Here is an 11,677-nt window from a genome sequence, read left to right as displayed (position 1 = left end):
TACCTTGGAGGAGTAAGAGCTTACACACTGAATACATTTCTCAAACCACCAATCAATTTTAATAAATAATAGTACACAAAATGTGTTCATTTAAGGGGCCTCTGGGATATATATAAGCATGATGATTCCTATGGGGTTAAACTTCAAACTAATCGGTCAGAAGAGTTTCTTTTTTATAGTCAAACGGGTTTGTCAAAGTTTTATTTGTTAAATGAGCGACAACACAAATAGCAGTACTGAGTGAAATGCATTTTCTATTTTGATTAACATTAACAAAGATTTATAATGCTGTGAAAAATATATTTTTCATTGTTAGTTCATGATACCTAATGCATTAACTAATGCTAATGAATGGAAACTTATTGTAAATGGTTACCAATAAATTAGATATAGAATAAGTAGTAGGGTACAATGGGGCAAAAGGCTCCTTTGGTTTTATTTTCTCAACTACCACAGCACTTTCCTTAATATTTGTTTGACACTTTGAACTACAATTTGTTCCTCTTCCATGAGATCTTGTCTAAACGTTGATTTTGAGGCAATCTGAAAAAAAAAAATTAACGGGGTAAATTTATGTAGCTAAGTAATATCCTGGATATTATCACATATATTTTTAGACAAAATACTTGTCATTTTCAGTTTTGTCCAAGTTCATTAAATCTAAAAAATAAATAAATAATAATAACTGTCCAATAAGTGAAAGGACAGCATTTGGATGTAAAAATACCCATACATACCTGGGATGGCATGAGGGTGAGTAAATGATAGAATTTTCATTTTTTGGTGGAACTATCCCTTTAAGAGTTAGTAGTAAGTAAAATTGGCTACAGATAGTGTTACAGTAGTAGTTATAATACTTTAAAACTTTAAGTGTGAATGTGCACTGTGATGAGAAACACAACTTGGGCTTGCGCACCGTGAGTAATATTACTGAATATGAAGAAATTAAAAAAAGATCGGTTTTTGGATAGTATATTGCCACACACTCCACTACAGAAGACGGCAGTGAACGCACACGACACCATAGTACACTACAAGAAGAACATGTTCAATTCCTGTCCCCGCCCTCTGGCATCACGTGCTCATCAGTTGCCCTGGGAACGCATTGAAATCAGGTGCGGCTGGGCCAATCAGATCGCAATATTTTTCGAACCACAGCGAATCACGTTCGAAAGAGCGACAATTTAAACACAAGAGCAGAAGTCGAGTTATATCGTGCTCGCTTGAGGACAGTCTACCAGTTTGTTCATCTAGTCACAGCAAGAAGCTTTCATAACAATGGCTCTCCGTGTTACAAGGGTGAGTTTTAATGCATTTTATGTTTATCTACTGATGGAAGAGACCCGAAAATACGGTGCATTTGTTATACTTTCACGACGATGCAATTCAGCCCATTGGTGGCTCGTTTCAGTGAAATATAATGGTATCTTCCTTATCCTGCTCTTCATTCAACAGGCTGCGTTGCTTTATTAGCGTGCTAGTTTTAATTGTTTTGCCTATTATTTTTTTTTTTTATTATTTTTTTATTTGTGCAGTTCATTTAATGTGAACTTGTAGGACACGTTTATGTTAATGTAGTAATTGTATGTTGATTTGGGATGCTTTTATCTTTTAAAATTCATAAACTTAAACTAGTTTGCCCGTGCACAAAGGGCGTCGCTGTTTATGCATATTTTATACACTCCCTTCCCGATCAGTTATCCTGCTTTAGATTTAATTATCGACTTGCATGCTTTCGTGTTTGTTCAGACCACCCGTCTGGCCAGCAGCGAAAATCAGACCGCTCTGCCCGGGAAGGCAGTTGTAGCGAACAAAATGCCCGCACTGAGGCCGCGGGCCGCTCTGGGGGAGATCGGCAACAATCCACAGACGCGACAGGCTTTGAGGAAGAAGGTAACTTAACTTTTTTTTTTTTTTTTTTTTTTTTTTTTTTTTTGTAGCCATTGCTCTTTCAGGTTTGTTTGTTCTCTTTGCGCTCCAAGTTAACATCTTTCTGCACAACAGGATGTGAAGGCTGCGCCTACCGTCGTGGCTGAGAAGGCATCTGTAGTCGAGCAGCCCAAAAAGGAGTCAACTAAAATTCAGAATGAAGTTCAGGTGAGTTCCAGAGATGCATAATCAAAATGCAGCAAAAGCTAGGCTGCTTTGACCAGAGGGCTGCTGTACAAGAAAAGTATCTATTCCCCGATCAATGAAACTAGCCCTTTACTCGGCCTCATGCCATCCCAGATATATATGATTCCCTGCTGAACACATGAATATTTCAGCCCTGTAGGTCCATAGAATGCAAGTGAATGGTGACCAGAACTTTGAAGCTCAAAGCACATGAGGCATAAAAGTAAAACATGACTCCAGTGGTTAAATCCATGTTTTGTGCAGTCTCACCCACACCACTCAGATAACTGCAGAAGTCATTTTACAATAATGTTTCCCTGCCCTGTAGGTGGAAAGTGCACATGGAATGTGAATAGCCATAAAAGGATGTGGTGATTTTATGGTAAAGGGCTTAAATCTTGATCCGCTTCCCTACACATCCTATTACTTCTGAAGATGTAGATTAAACCACTAGCTGTATGGGTTTATTTGTGCTGCCTTTATGTGCTCCTTGGACCATCAGTTCTGGCCACCATTCTTTATGGACCTATGGTTGTGAGTCCTTAATGTTGGTAATTTTATACCAAGATCACCCTAGGCTGATTAATAGGCTGACATGTGTGTAGGGAACTGTCAGCCAATCACCACTCTTGTTGCCATTTGCCTTTTAAGAAGGAAGTCTTTTAAGTAGCTCCAGAAATGGAACTTTAATGTAGAACATCCACATTTAGCCTAAAGGTGCTAGGGAGTGTTGGCCAATGCTTTGTATTTGAATGCAAGGTTATTCTGCTGCAGCACTCTTTAATCTGAGTTTATGCAATTCAGAGTCTTAATGGTGCCTTATTCACCGTAGCGCCATCTTTAATGGAATGAAAACAAGACCGTGAGGGATAGACTTGACCACCTCTTCAATGACATGCTCTGTACTATTTCAAGTTTCCACTAATGAAACTTAACTAAAGCGTTTTTATATATATATACAGTGAGGAAAATAAGTATTTGAACACCCTGCTATTTTGCAAGTTCTCCCACTTGGAAATCATGGAGGGGTCTGAAATTGTCATCGTAGGTACATGTCCACTGTGAGAGACATAATCTAAAAAAAAAATCCAGAAATCACAATATATGATTTTTTAACTTTATTTGTATGATACAGCTGCAAATAAGTATTTGAACACCTGTCTATCAGCTAGAATTCTGACCCTCAAAGACCTGTTAGTCTGCCTTTAAAATGTCCACCTCCACTCCATTTATTATCCTAAATTAGAACCACCTGTTTGAGGTCGTTAGCTGCATAAAGACACCTGTCCACCCCATACAATCAGTAAGAATCCAACTACTAACATGGCCAAGACCAAAGAGCTGTCCAAAGACACTAGAGACAAAATTGTACACCTCCACAAGGCTGGAAAGGGCTACGGGGAAATTGCCAAGCAGCTTGGTGAAAAAAGGTCCACTGTTGGAGCAATCATTAGAAAATGGAAGAAGCTAAACATGACTGTCAATCTCCGTCGGACTGGGGCTCCATGCAAGATCTCACCTCGTGGGGTCTTAATGATCCTAAGAAAGGTGAGAAATCAGCCCAGAACTACACGGGAGGAGCTGGTCAATGACCTGAAGAGAGCTGGGACCACCGTTTCCAAGGTTACTGTTGGTAATACACTAAGACGTCATGGTTTGAAATCATGCATGGCACGGAAGGTTCCCCTGCTTAAACCAGCACATGTCAAGGCCCGTCTTAAGTTTGCCAATGACCATTTTGATGATCCAGAGGAGTCATGGGAGAAAGTCATGTGGTCAGATGAGACCAAAATAGAACTTTTTGGTCATAATTCCACTAAACGTGTTTGGAGGAAGAACGATGAGTACCATCCCAAGAACACCATCCCTACTGTGAAGCATGGGGGTGGTAGCATCATGCTTTTGGGGTGTCTTTCTGCACATGGGACAGGGCGACTGCACTGTATTAAGGAGAGGATGACCGGGGCCATGTATTGCGAGATTTTGGGGAACAACCTCCTTCCCTCAGTTAGAGCATTGAAGATGGGTCGAGGCTGGGTCTTCCAACATGACAATGACCCGAAGCACACAGCCAGGATAACCAAGGAGTGGCTCTGTAAGAAGCATATCAAGGTTCTGGCGTGGCCTAGCCAGTCTCCAGACCTAAACCCAATAGAGAATCTTTGGAGGGAGCTCAAACTCTGTGTTTCTCAGCGACAGCCCAGAAACCTGACTGATCTAGAGAAGATCTGTGTGGAGGAGTGGGCCAAAATCCCTCCTGCAGTGTGTGCAAACCTGGTGAAAAACTACAGGAAACGTTTGACCTCTGTAATTGCAAACAAAGGCTACTGTACCAAATATTAACATTGATTTTCTCAGGTGTTCAAATACTTATTTGCAGCTGTATCATACAAATAAATAGTTAAAAAATCATACATTGTGATTTCTGGATTTTTTTTTTTTGATTATGTCTCTCACAGTGGACATGCTCCTACGATGACAATTTCAGACCCCTCCATGATTTCTAAGTGGGAGAACTTGCAAAATAACAGGGTGTTCAAATACTTATTTTCCTCACTGTATATAAATTAGGGCTGGGATAAACTATTCATTTTTTTCAGTCCGATTTCGATTAATCGACTTGTGACAATACCTGTTTTATCGGGGGTGGGGGTGTATAAAAACACATGTTTGACTGGCGATCTGATCAATCATAATACGCCATTTTTTTTGTCTGACAAAGTAGTCAGGAGAGAAGATTAACGTTGGTGGATTTGGATTTGAATAATGGATTGTAGGCTACTGTTCTGACATCTTTCCGCGGTTAAAACAACAGTCCTTCTGATGTAGGCTACATTCATGTTTAGCCTATTTGATGCTATAAATTAACCAAGGAAAAGATGATCGGTTCACGAGCAGCTTTAACTGAGGCAATCTGTCACGACACATTAAAGAGCCCCAAAATAGTAGGCCTATTTATGGATTAATTTTCTTTGAATGACCAAATTTGAAAGTTGAGACTTTTTATTAAATGTTACCTGCTTGGTCCTGTCTGTCAGCGCGTTGTCTGTGTCCTCTATGTATTTTTCACGACATTCATAGCTATAAGCATTATTAATAGCTATAAGCGAGAACTTTAGGTGTCGACAACGTATTATAGCCTACTCCAACATCAAGTGGGGAGTTGAGAGAAAGGAAGGAAAGGGGGGGGGGGGGAAACTTACGGTTCTGTCAGATGCTGGTGCATTGCCGTGGTGCTAGAATGGAAGGCCATCTCCATTTTGCAAAGACGACATATCACGGAATTGTTTCCTTTTAAATTAAAGAATTCCCATACTTTAGAGGAATGAGTGCATGCCGCCTTGCACTTCTGATAGTCTGAGGAGCCACTCGTGTTGCTACTACTTGCCGGCGCCGCCATCTTTGTTTTGCCTCGACGCGTTGTCCCAGCCCTAATATAAATGCCATGTGTAACCCATTGAAGAGTCCGTACATCTATCCTTCAGTCTTGTTTTCATTCCGTCAAAGATCAAGGTGTTGCTGCTGTGAAATGAGTTCTATTCTGATGTTTTGTTACAAAGATTAATTTCTATGTCATCAGATCTTATCGGAACCTTCCTCTCCTGTTCCCATGGAGACCTCAGGCTGTGCTTCAGATGATCTGTGTCAGGCTTTCTCTGACGTTCTGCTTAATATCAAGGATGTGGATGCTGATGACTATGATAATCCCATGCTTTGCAGTGAATACGTGAAGGACATATATCTGTATCTTCGTCAGCTTGAGGTTGGCATGGAAAAACTGGCTCAAATTATGCTGGTTTTAGGGAAGGTACAATTTATTTACTCCATTTGTCTCTCCCAATAGGCTGACCAAGCTGTTAGGCCAAGATACCTCGATGGAAGAGAGGTCACGGGAAATATGCGTGCTATTCTTATTGACTGGCTCATCCAGGTCCAAATTAAGTTTAGGTTGCTGCAGGAGACCATGTACATGACCGTTGCAATCATTGATCGCTTCCTTCAGGTGAGTTCCTTGCAGATTCTGAGGTCTTGCCTAATATGAACTCCATGAGTTTGCTTCAAATGGGCAACCACTATTCTCCCATCAGGATCATCCAGTTCCCAAGAAGCAGCTCCAGCTGATTGGTGTAACAGCCATGTTCATCGCCTCAAAGTATGAAGAGATGTACCCACCTGAGATTGCAGACTTTGCATTTGTAACAGACCGTGCCTACACCACCGCTCAGATCCGTGAGATGGAAATGAAGGTCTTGAGGGTTCTCGACTTCAATGTTGGAAGACCTATGCCCCTACAGTTCCTCAGGAGGGCTTCAAAGATTGGAGATGTAAACCGTTTTTACATCCTATTTCAGAATGCTTGTTTAGGACATGGGCTTTTGGTGTTAATATTAATGTCAATGCTTTGCAGGTGACTGCTGAGTATCACACTTTGGCCAAATACTTCCTGGAGCTAACCATGGTTGACTATGACATGGTCCACTTTCCTCCATCCCAAATGGCTAGTGCAGCTTATGCACTTACTCTAAAGGTCTTCAACTGTGGAGAATGGGTGAGTGCTTTTGATTTTTGTCAAGGGTTTACTTTATTTTTGTTAGTAGTCTAACCAACATGCCTTTTGGCACATTGCAGACCCCTACACTCCAGCATTATATGGGCTACACCGAAGATGAGCTGGTTCCTGTGGTGCGGCATATTGCCAAGAATGTTGTGAGGGTCAATGAGGGACTTTCAAAGCACCTGGTGAGTGGACTGGCCTGTACTTGACGGTTTGAAGTAGCTTGTTTTTCTAAATGTCCATGTTTTTGCCTTGTGACTCATTGAGTTTCTCTTCTGCAGGCTGTGAAGAACAAATACTCCAGTCAGAAGCAGATGAAGATTGCCACCATTTCTCAGTTGAAGTCATCCTTGATCAAGGACCTGGCCAAGCAAATCTCATAGTGTGGTTATTTTTGAAGAGACTTGAGCACTGTGTGCTGCTTTGTAAAAATTGTAACTTATGCATGCTTTTACTGTTCAAATTTTAATTTCTTCTGAGGAATGATTTTACAGGTTTTTCTCCTGCACTGCCATGTTCCAAGAGTTTATGTAACCTTGTACATTTTTGAATTCAAATAAACATTTTTAGAAGTCTTAACTTGTCTCCCGTTTGTATGATTGGCAACTGTCATGAAGTGCATTCATTGTGCCTTATTTCAATGGTATATTTTTCATGAATGGGGGAGCTTTATTGACCACCTTTGTGGCAAAAATTTGATTTCATTGAATTTGGAAATTGAGGCACTTGCAAGGACGTTAATGAGGCCTATAAGTAATTTGTGAGTTAAGTCATTTTAGGTTTATTGTGTTGCATTAAGGCAGTTGTAAAATTAGATCTACTTCTGTAGAGGCCAGTAAGTGTCTTGCTTATTTGACTGCACCGTTTGTCTTGTGGCTGTACTTTTGAAACTAAGAATTTTAGTTTACTGATTGGCCCAAATTTGTTTTGCCTTCTAACCCCAACTTTAAGGGATTTTCTGAGGGGAGTATTGTGACTAGCAAGGGGGGTTTTTTTTTTTTTTTTTGTCTTCTGGATCGATCTTGGTTTCTATGCTGGGTCTGATGGTTAAATATTAATGGTAGGAAAAAGTTAATGGGGATGGTTCACCCAAAAATTAAATCTGTACACATGCCATCCCAAGATGTGAACTGATTTTAGGACATCTCAATGCCAGTGAATTATCCTTTAGACACTGAAATTGCAATGTCTGCATAGTTCATCCATGCCTTCAGAAGCAATGTAATTGGTGTGTGTGTGAGAAATGGATCAATTTAGTAATTTTCACTATAAATCCTCACTTTCATAGATTTATAGGAAAAAGGGATTTAAATCTGATCAATTTCTCACCTAAAGTGATTGTGGTACATGGATGTACTTTGGATGGCCTTTTTGTGTGTGTGCTTTGTTCACCATTTGTTGTATGTACTACAGAGAAGATATTCTGAAAATCTTAATTTGTGCTCCGGAAGAAAATCGTACACATCTTGGATAGTAAGGAAGTAAACGAGGACAAATTTTTGGATGAACTGTTCCTTTACGCTTACCACTCACGTGGAAGACAAAGTAATATCAGTCTTAGAGAAAGGCTGCTTTATTCTACAAATGGTGCAACATTTTTGTTATATATTTAAAGCTGAAGATGGTTTAAAAGCTTAAGTCGTCTAATAAAGACTTCTGTTGAAGTTTTCTTTCGAGTTTTCGTTTGCACAAAAGTTGCTCCTCTGTGAACGATGAAGTCTTGTGGCCAGTAGGTGGCGCTCTTTTACTGTTCATAATGTGCGAGGCAGATCTTAAAAAGAGTAAACAAAATGGCCTTTTTGTGTATTTAATTGATGTTCATGTGTTTGCTTAATATTCTTGCGTTTCAGTTATGTCTAGAGATCTTTTTTTCTTGCTAGAGTCCAGTCTTTTTACTCTTTATATAGATTGTTATTGTTAAAAGGCTAATTAATGTAACCTGATATTTTGACAATGTCTTTCGTCCCTCGCATTGTGTTGTTAATGGGTAATAAGAAATATGCATTCTGCTCTGTACCTATATACTGCTGCATCAGGCTAAATGGACAGTCTCTAAGGACACATTTATTTACATCATTCATTGAAACCACAGAGAGGTTCAGAGAGCTTTTAATGCTAAGGAGCTATTTCCGTATATATTTAGTGTTTTACATTGTGGTCACCTTCAAAAAACAACAGACACAGATGTTAATTTATACTGCTGTGTTGATGGCTGCATTTACAACAGCCAAACCATCGAATTGTTTTTATGTGAAGTGCACTAAATAAATCTTGATACATCACGGAAAGGTATTAAGACCATGTGATGAAATAGAAATATAGGGGAGACTGGGGCTACATTTTCTTTACTCCAGTGAATAATTCTCATAGTAGGTATATTAAAAGGTTTATGAGTCAATTTCTGTATAGACCTCAAGTCTTACCTACACAAAATATATTTCACATTAATATCTACATTCATAATAATGTTTACTTGTTACAAAAATATGAGAATATTGGAAATTCCTACACTGAAATCTGATACATGGCAATATAACACATATATCAAATATATGTTCATGTTTGGGTTTCAACCCATATAAAATATTGTGTGTGTGTGTGTGTGTGTGTGTGTGTGTGTGTGTGTGTGTGTGTGTGTGTGTGTGTGTGTGTGTGAGCGTGTATTTATCACTTTGTGGGTACCAAATGTCCCCATAAGGATAGTAAAACGCGACATTTTTGACCTTGTGGGGACATTTTGTCGGTCCCCATGAGGAAAACAGCTTATAAATCATACTAAATTATGTTTTTTGAAAATGTAAAAATGCAGAATGTTTTCTGTGAGGGTTAGGTTTAGGGGTAGGGTTAGGTTTAGGGGATAGAATATAAAGTTTGTACAGTATAAAAACCATTATGTCTATGGAAAGTCCCCATAAAACATGGAAACACAACATGTGTGTGTGTGTGTATACACAATGAGCCAAAACATTATGATCAGTCACAGGTGAAGACAATAACGTTGATCATCTTATAACAAGGCCGCTTGTCAAGGTCTGGGTAGATTAGATGGTAATTGAACAATCAGTTCTCGTAGTCAACGTGTTGAATGCAGGAGAAATGTACAGGAGTGAAGACCTGACTGACTGAAAAGAGTCAATTTGTTATGGCCAGACGACTGGGTCAGAGCATCTCAGAAACGGCAAGGCTTGTGGGGTGCTTCCGGTCAGCAGTGGTGAGTACATACTGACAGTGGTCTGGAGGGTCAAACCACAAACTGGCAACAGGGTGTTGTGCATCTAAATCTCACAGATGCACCAGGGCAAAGAAGGCTATCCCTTCTGGTCCAAACCGACAGAAGGTCTACGGTGGCACTAGTCAAAGAAAATGGTTATGGGAGGAATGTGTCACAACACACAATGCATTGCACCCTGCCGTGCATGGGGCTGCGTAGCTGCAGACCGGTCAGAGTGCCCATGATGACCCCTGTCCACCGTTGAAAGCACCTATGAGCAAATGAGCGTCGGAACTGGACCTTGGAGCAGTGAAAGAAGGTCGCCTGGTCCATAAACCATCCAAACCTAACACACATGGTATTTATATATGTGTTCATGTGCCCATTTCATCAGACTTCTGTATGCATTTAAATTGAAGTACACATTTCACAAAAATAATCCTAAATTAAGACAATTTTGAGTCCCAACAATAGGATTCCAATGTCCACACACTGGCCAAATTTAAAATGTAATTTAAACCAGTAAATAAATAAAAGGTAATTTTTTTTTTTTAATTTGAACAATTTAAAACAAAGTTATGTTATTATGTAAAATGAAGATTGATTTCTAGCCCACTATCAAATAAGCAAATTTGTGGCATTGATTATGTTAAATTCTTTGAACAAAAAGTCAGATATTCTTGCGTCCATTGAAGCACACAAGATTATCTGTGGAACATTCTCAAATTGCTGGATCATCAAACTTGTTAAGTCCATGCCAGCTTGAGTGCATGCTGTCATTAAAGCAAATGGAAGACTCAACTAATATGAAATTCATTTTCATTTTCCAATTAAAATTTTCACTCAGATTGTGCTGATAATATAATTTTTAGTGCAGAACAAAACTTTTGAACTCCACAAAAAGCATTTTGGTAATTCAACTTTGACTATTCAGCCTTTCTTTGTGACAACTTGCCCTATTACCCTATCTGTGGTTTCCCTTTCTAGGGAACAACACAGCACTGCTGCTTCCCACATTGGCTATGAATGCTTCCATCTTGTAGAGGCTAGGGCTTATCTCCTCAACTCCACCCTCGGCGCTTATGTTGCTCAGGGACGGGTGATAATGAGTCTCAGTTTCTCTGGCAGGCTGTGCTGGTTTAAAGCAGGTCTGGGCTGAGAACTCATTATTTCACGCTGAGGTCATGACTGGCCAGTAAGATCAGTTTACAAGACAGATTTCTTGTGAAAGGAAGAGCCATAGGGCTGCAATTCAACAATGCAGCTATATCACTGAAATTGTTGTTCCATTGTACACCATTGACTGTCAGTCTTGCAACTAACATAATGTGCACATCGCTGATAGAGCATACAGGGAATTCAGACCAAACATTCTACATCACAAACTGATTTGGTTCTGGAGTTGGTGCCTCATAAATTACCAAGGGATAATGCACAGACAGTCATTATCGCAAAATAACCAGACAGTGTGATCAGACCCTGACACAAAGCAGAGATCGTGCATCACCTAGAAAGGGTTTAATTTGCAATAATCACCGGCTGCCTGTACATTATCCCACTTATTACACAGCTACTTATCACATATATATATGGTATAGTGGCCAATTATACAGTTTAGCAGGCATTATACAGTGGATAAAAAAATTATAATATTTGAACACAGAATGCTGCCTTTAACCAGAATCAGTAATTCCAGAGAACATTTTAATAATGTCTAATAAAGAAACTGTCTCCAACTACAATAACCTTCCTATATTGTTTGGTAATTTTTGTACTTAAATACATTTTTCTAATGT

The 11,677-nt window shown here is 39.5% G+C and overlaps 1 protein-coding gene across 1 annotated transcript; it reads left to right on the top strand.

Annotated features, from left to right (window-relative positions):
- Positions 1-1,185: 1,185 nt before the first annotated feature.
- On the top strand, positions 1,186-7,237 carry ccnb1 (cyclin B1). Its single transcript, XM_052104581.1, has 9 exons — positions 1,186-1,299; positions 1,750-1,893; positions 2,005-2,097; positions 5,696-5,878; positions 5,960-6,118; positions 6,204-6,440; positions 6,524-6,664; positions 6,745-6,855; positions 6,952-7,237. Exons 1-9 carry the CDS (start codon positions 1,279-1,281, stop codon positions 7,051-7,053), a joined length of 1,191 nt encoding a protein of 396 aa, XP_051960541.1. The 5' UTR covers positions 1,186-1,278; the 3' UTR covers positions 7,054-7,237.
- Positions 7,238-11,677: the final 4,440 nt, after the last annotated feature.

Source organism: Xyrauchen texanus, chromosome 3 (assembly GCF_025860055.1).
Source record: "Xyrauchen texanus isolate HMW12.3.18 chromosome 3, RBS_HiC_50CHRs, whole genome shotgun sequence".
NCBI classification, from domain to species: Eukaryota; Metazoa; Chordata; class Actinopteri; order Cypriniformes; family Catostomidae; genus Xyrauchen; species Xyrauchen texanus.
The sequence above is the reverse complement of the archived record's forward strand: the minus strand, read 5'-3'. Positions and strand labels throughout refer to the sequence as shown.

What these genes read in the sequence shown, in the direction of transcription:
- ccnb1 (XM_052104581.1), top strand. Translation starts at nt 1,279, where the DNA reads ATGGCTCTCCGTGTTACAAGG. An exon ending in GACAGGCTTTGAGGAAGAAG is followed by an intron (nt 1,894 to 2,004) that starts GTAACTTAACTT and finishes TCTGCACAACAG; the next exon opens with GATGTGAAGGCTGCGCCTAC. An exon ending in GGGCTTCAAAGATTGGAGAT is followed by an intron (nt 6,441 to 6,523) that starts GTAAACCGTTTT and finishes AATGCTTTGCAG; the next exon opens with GTGACTGCTGAGTATCACAC.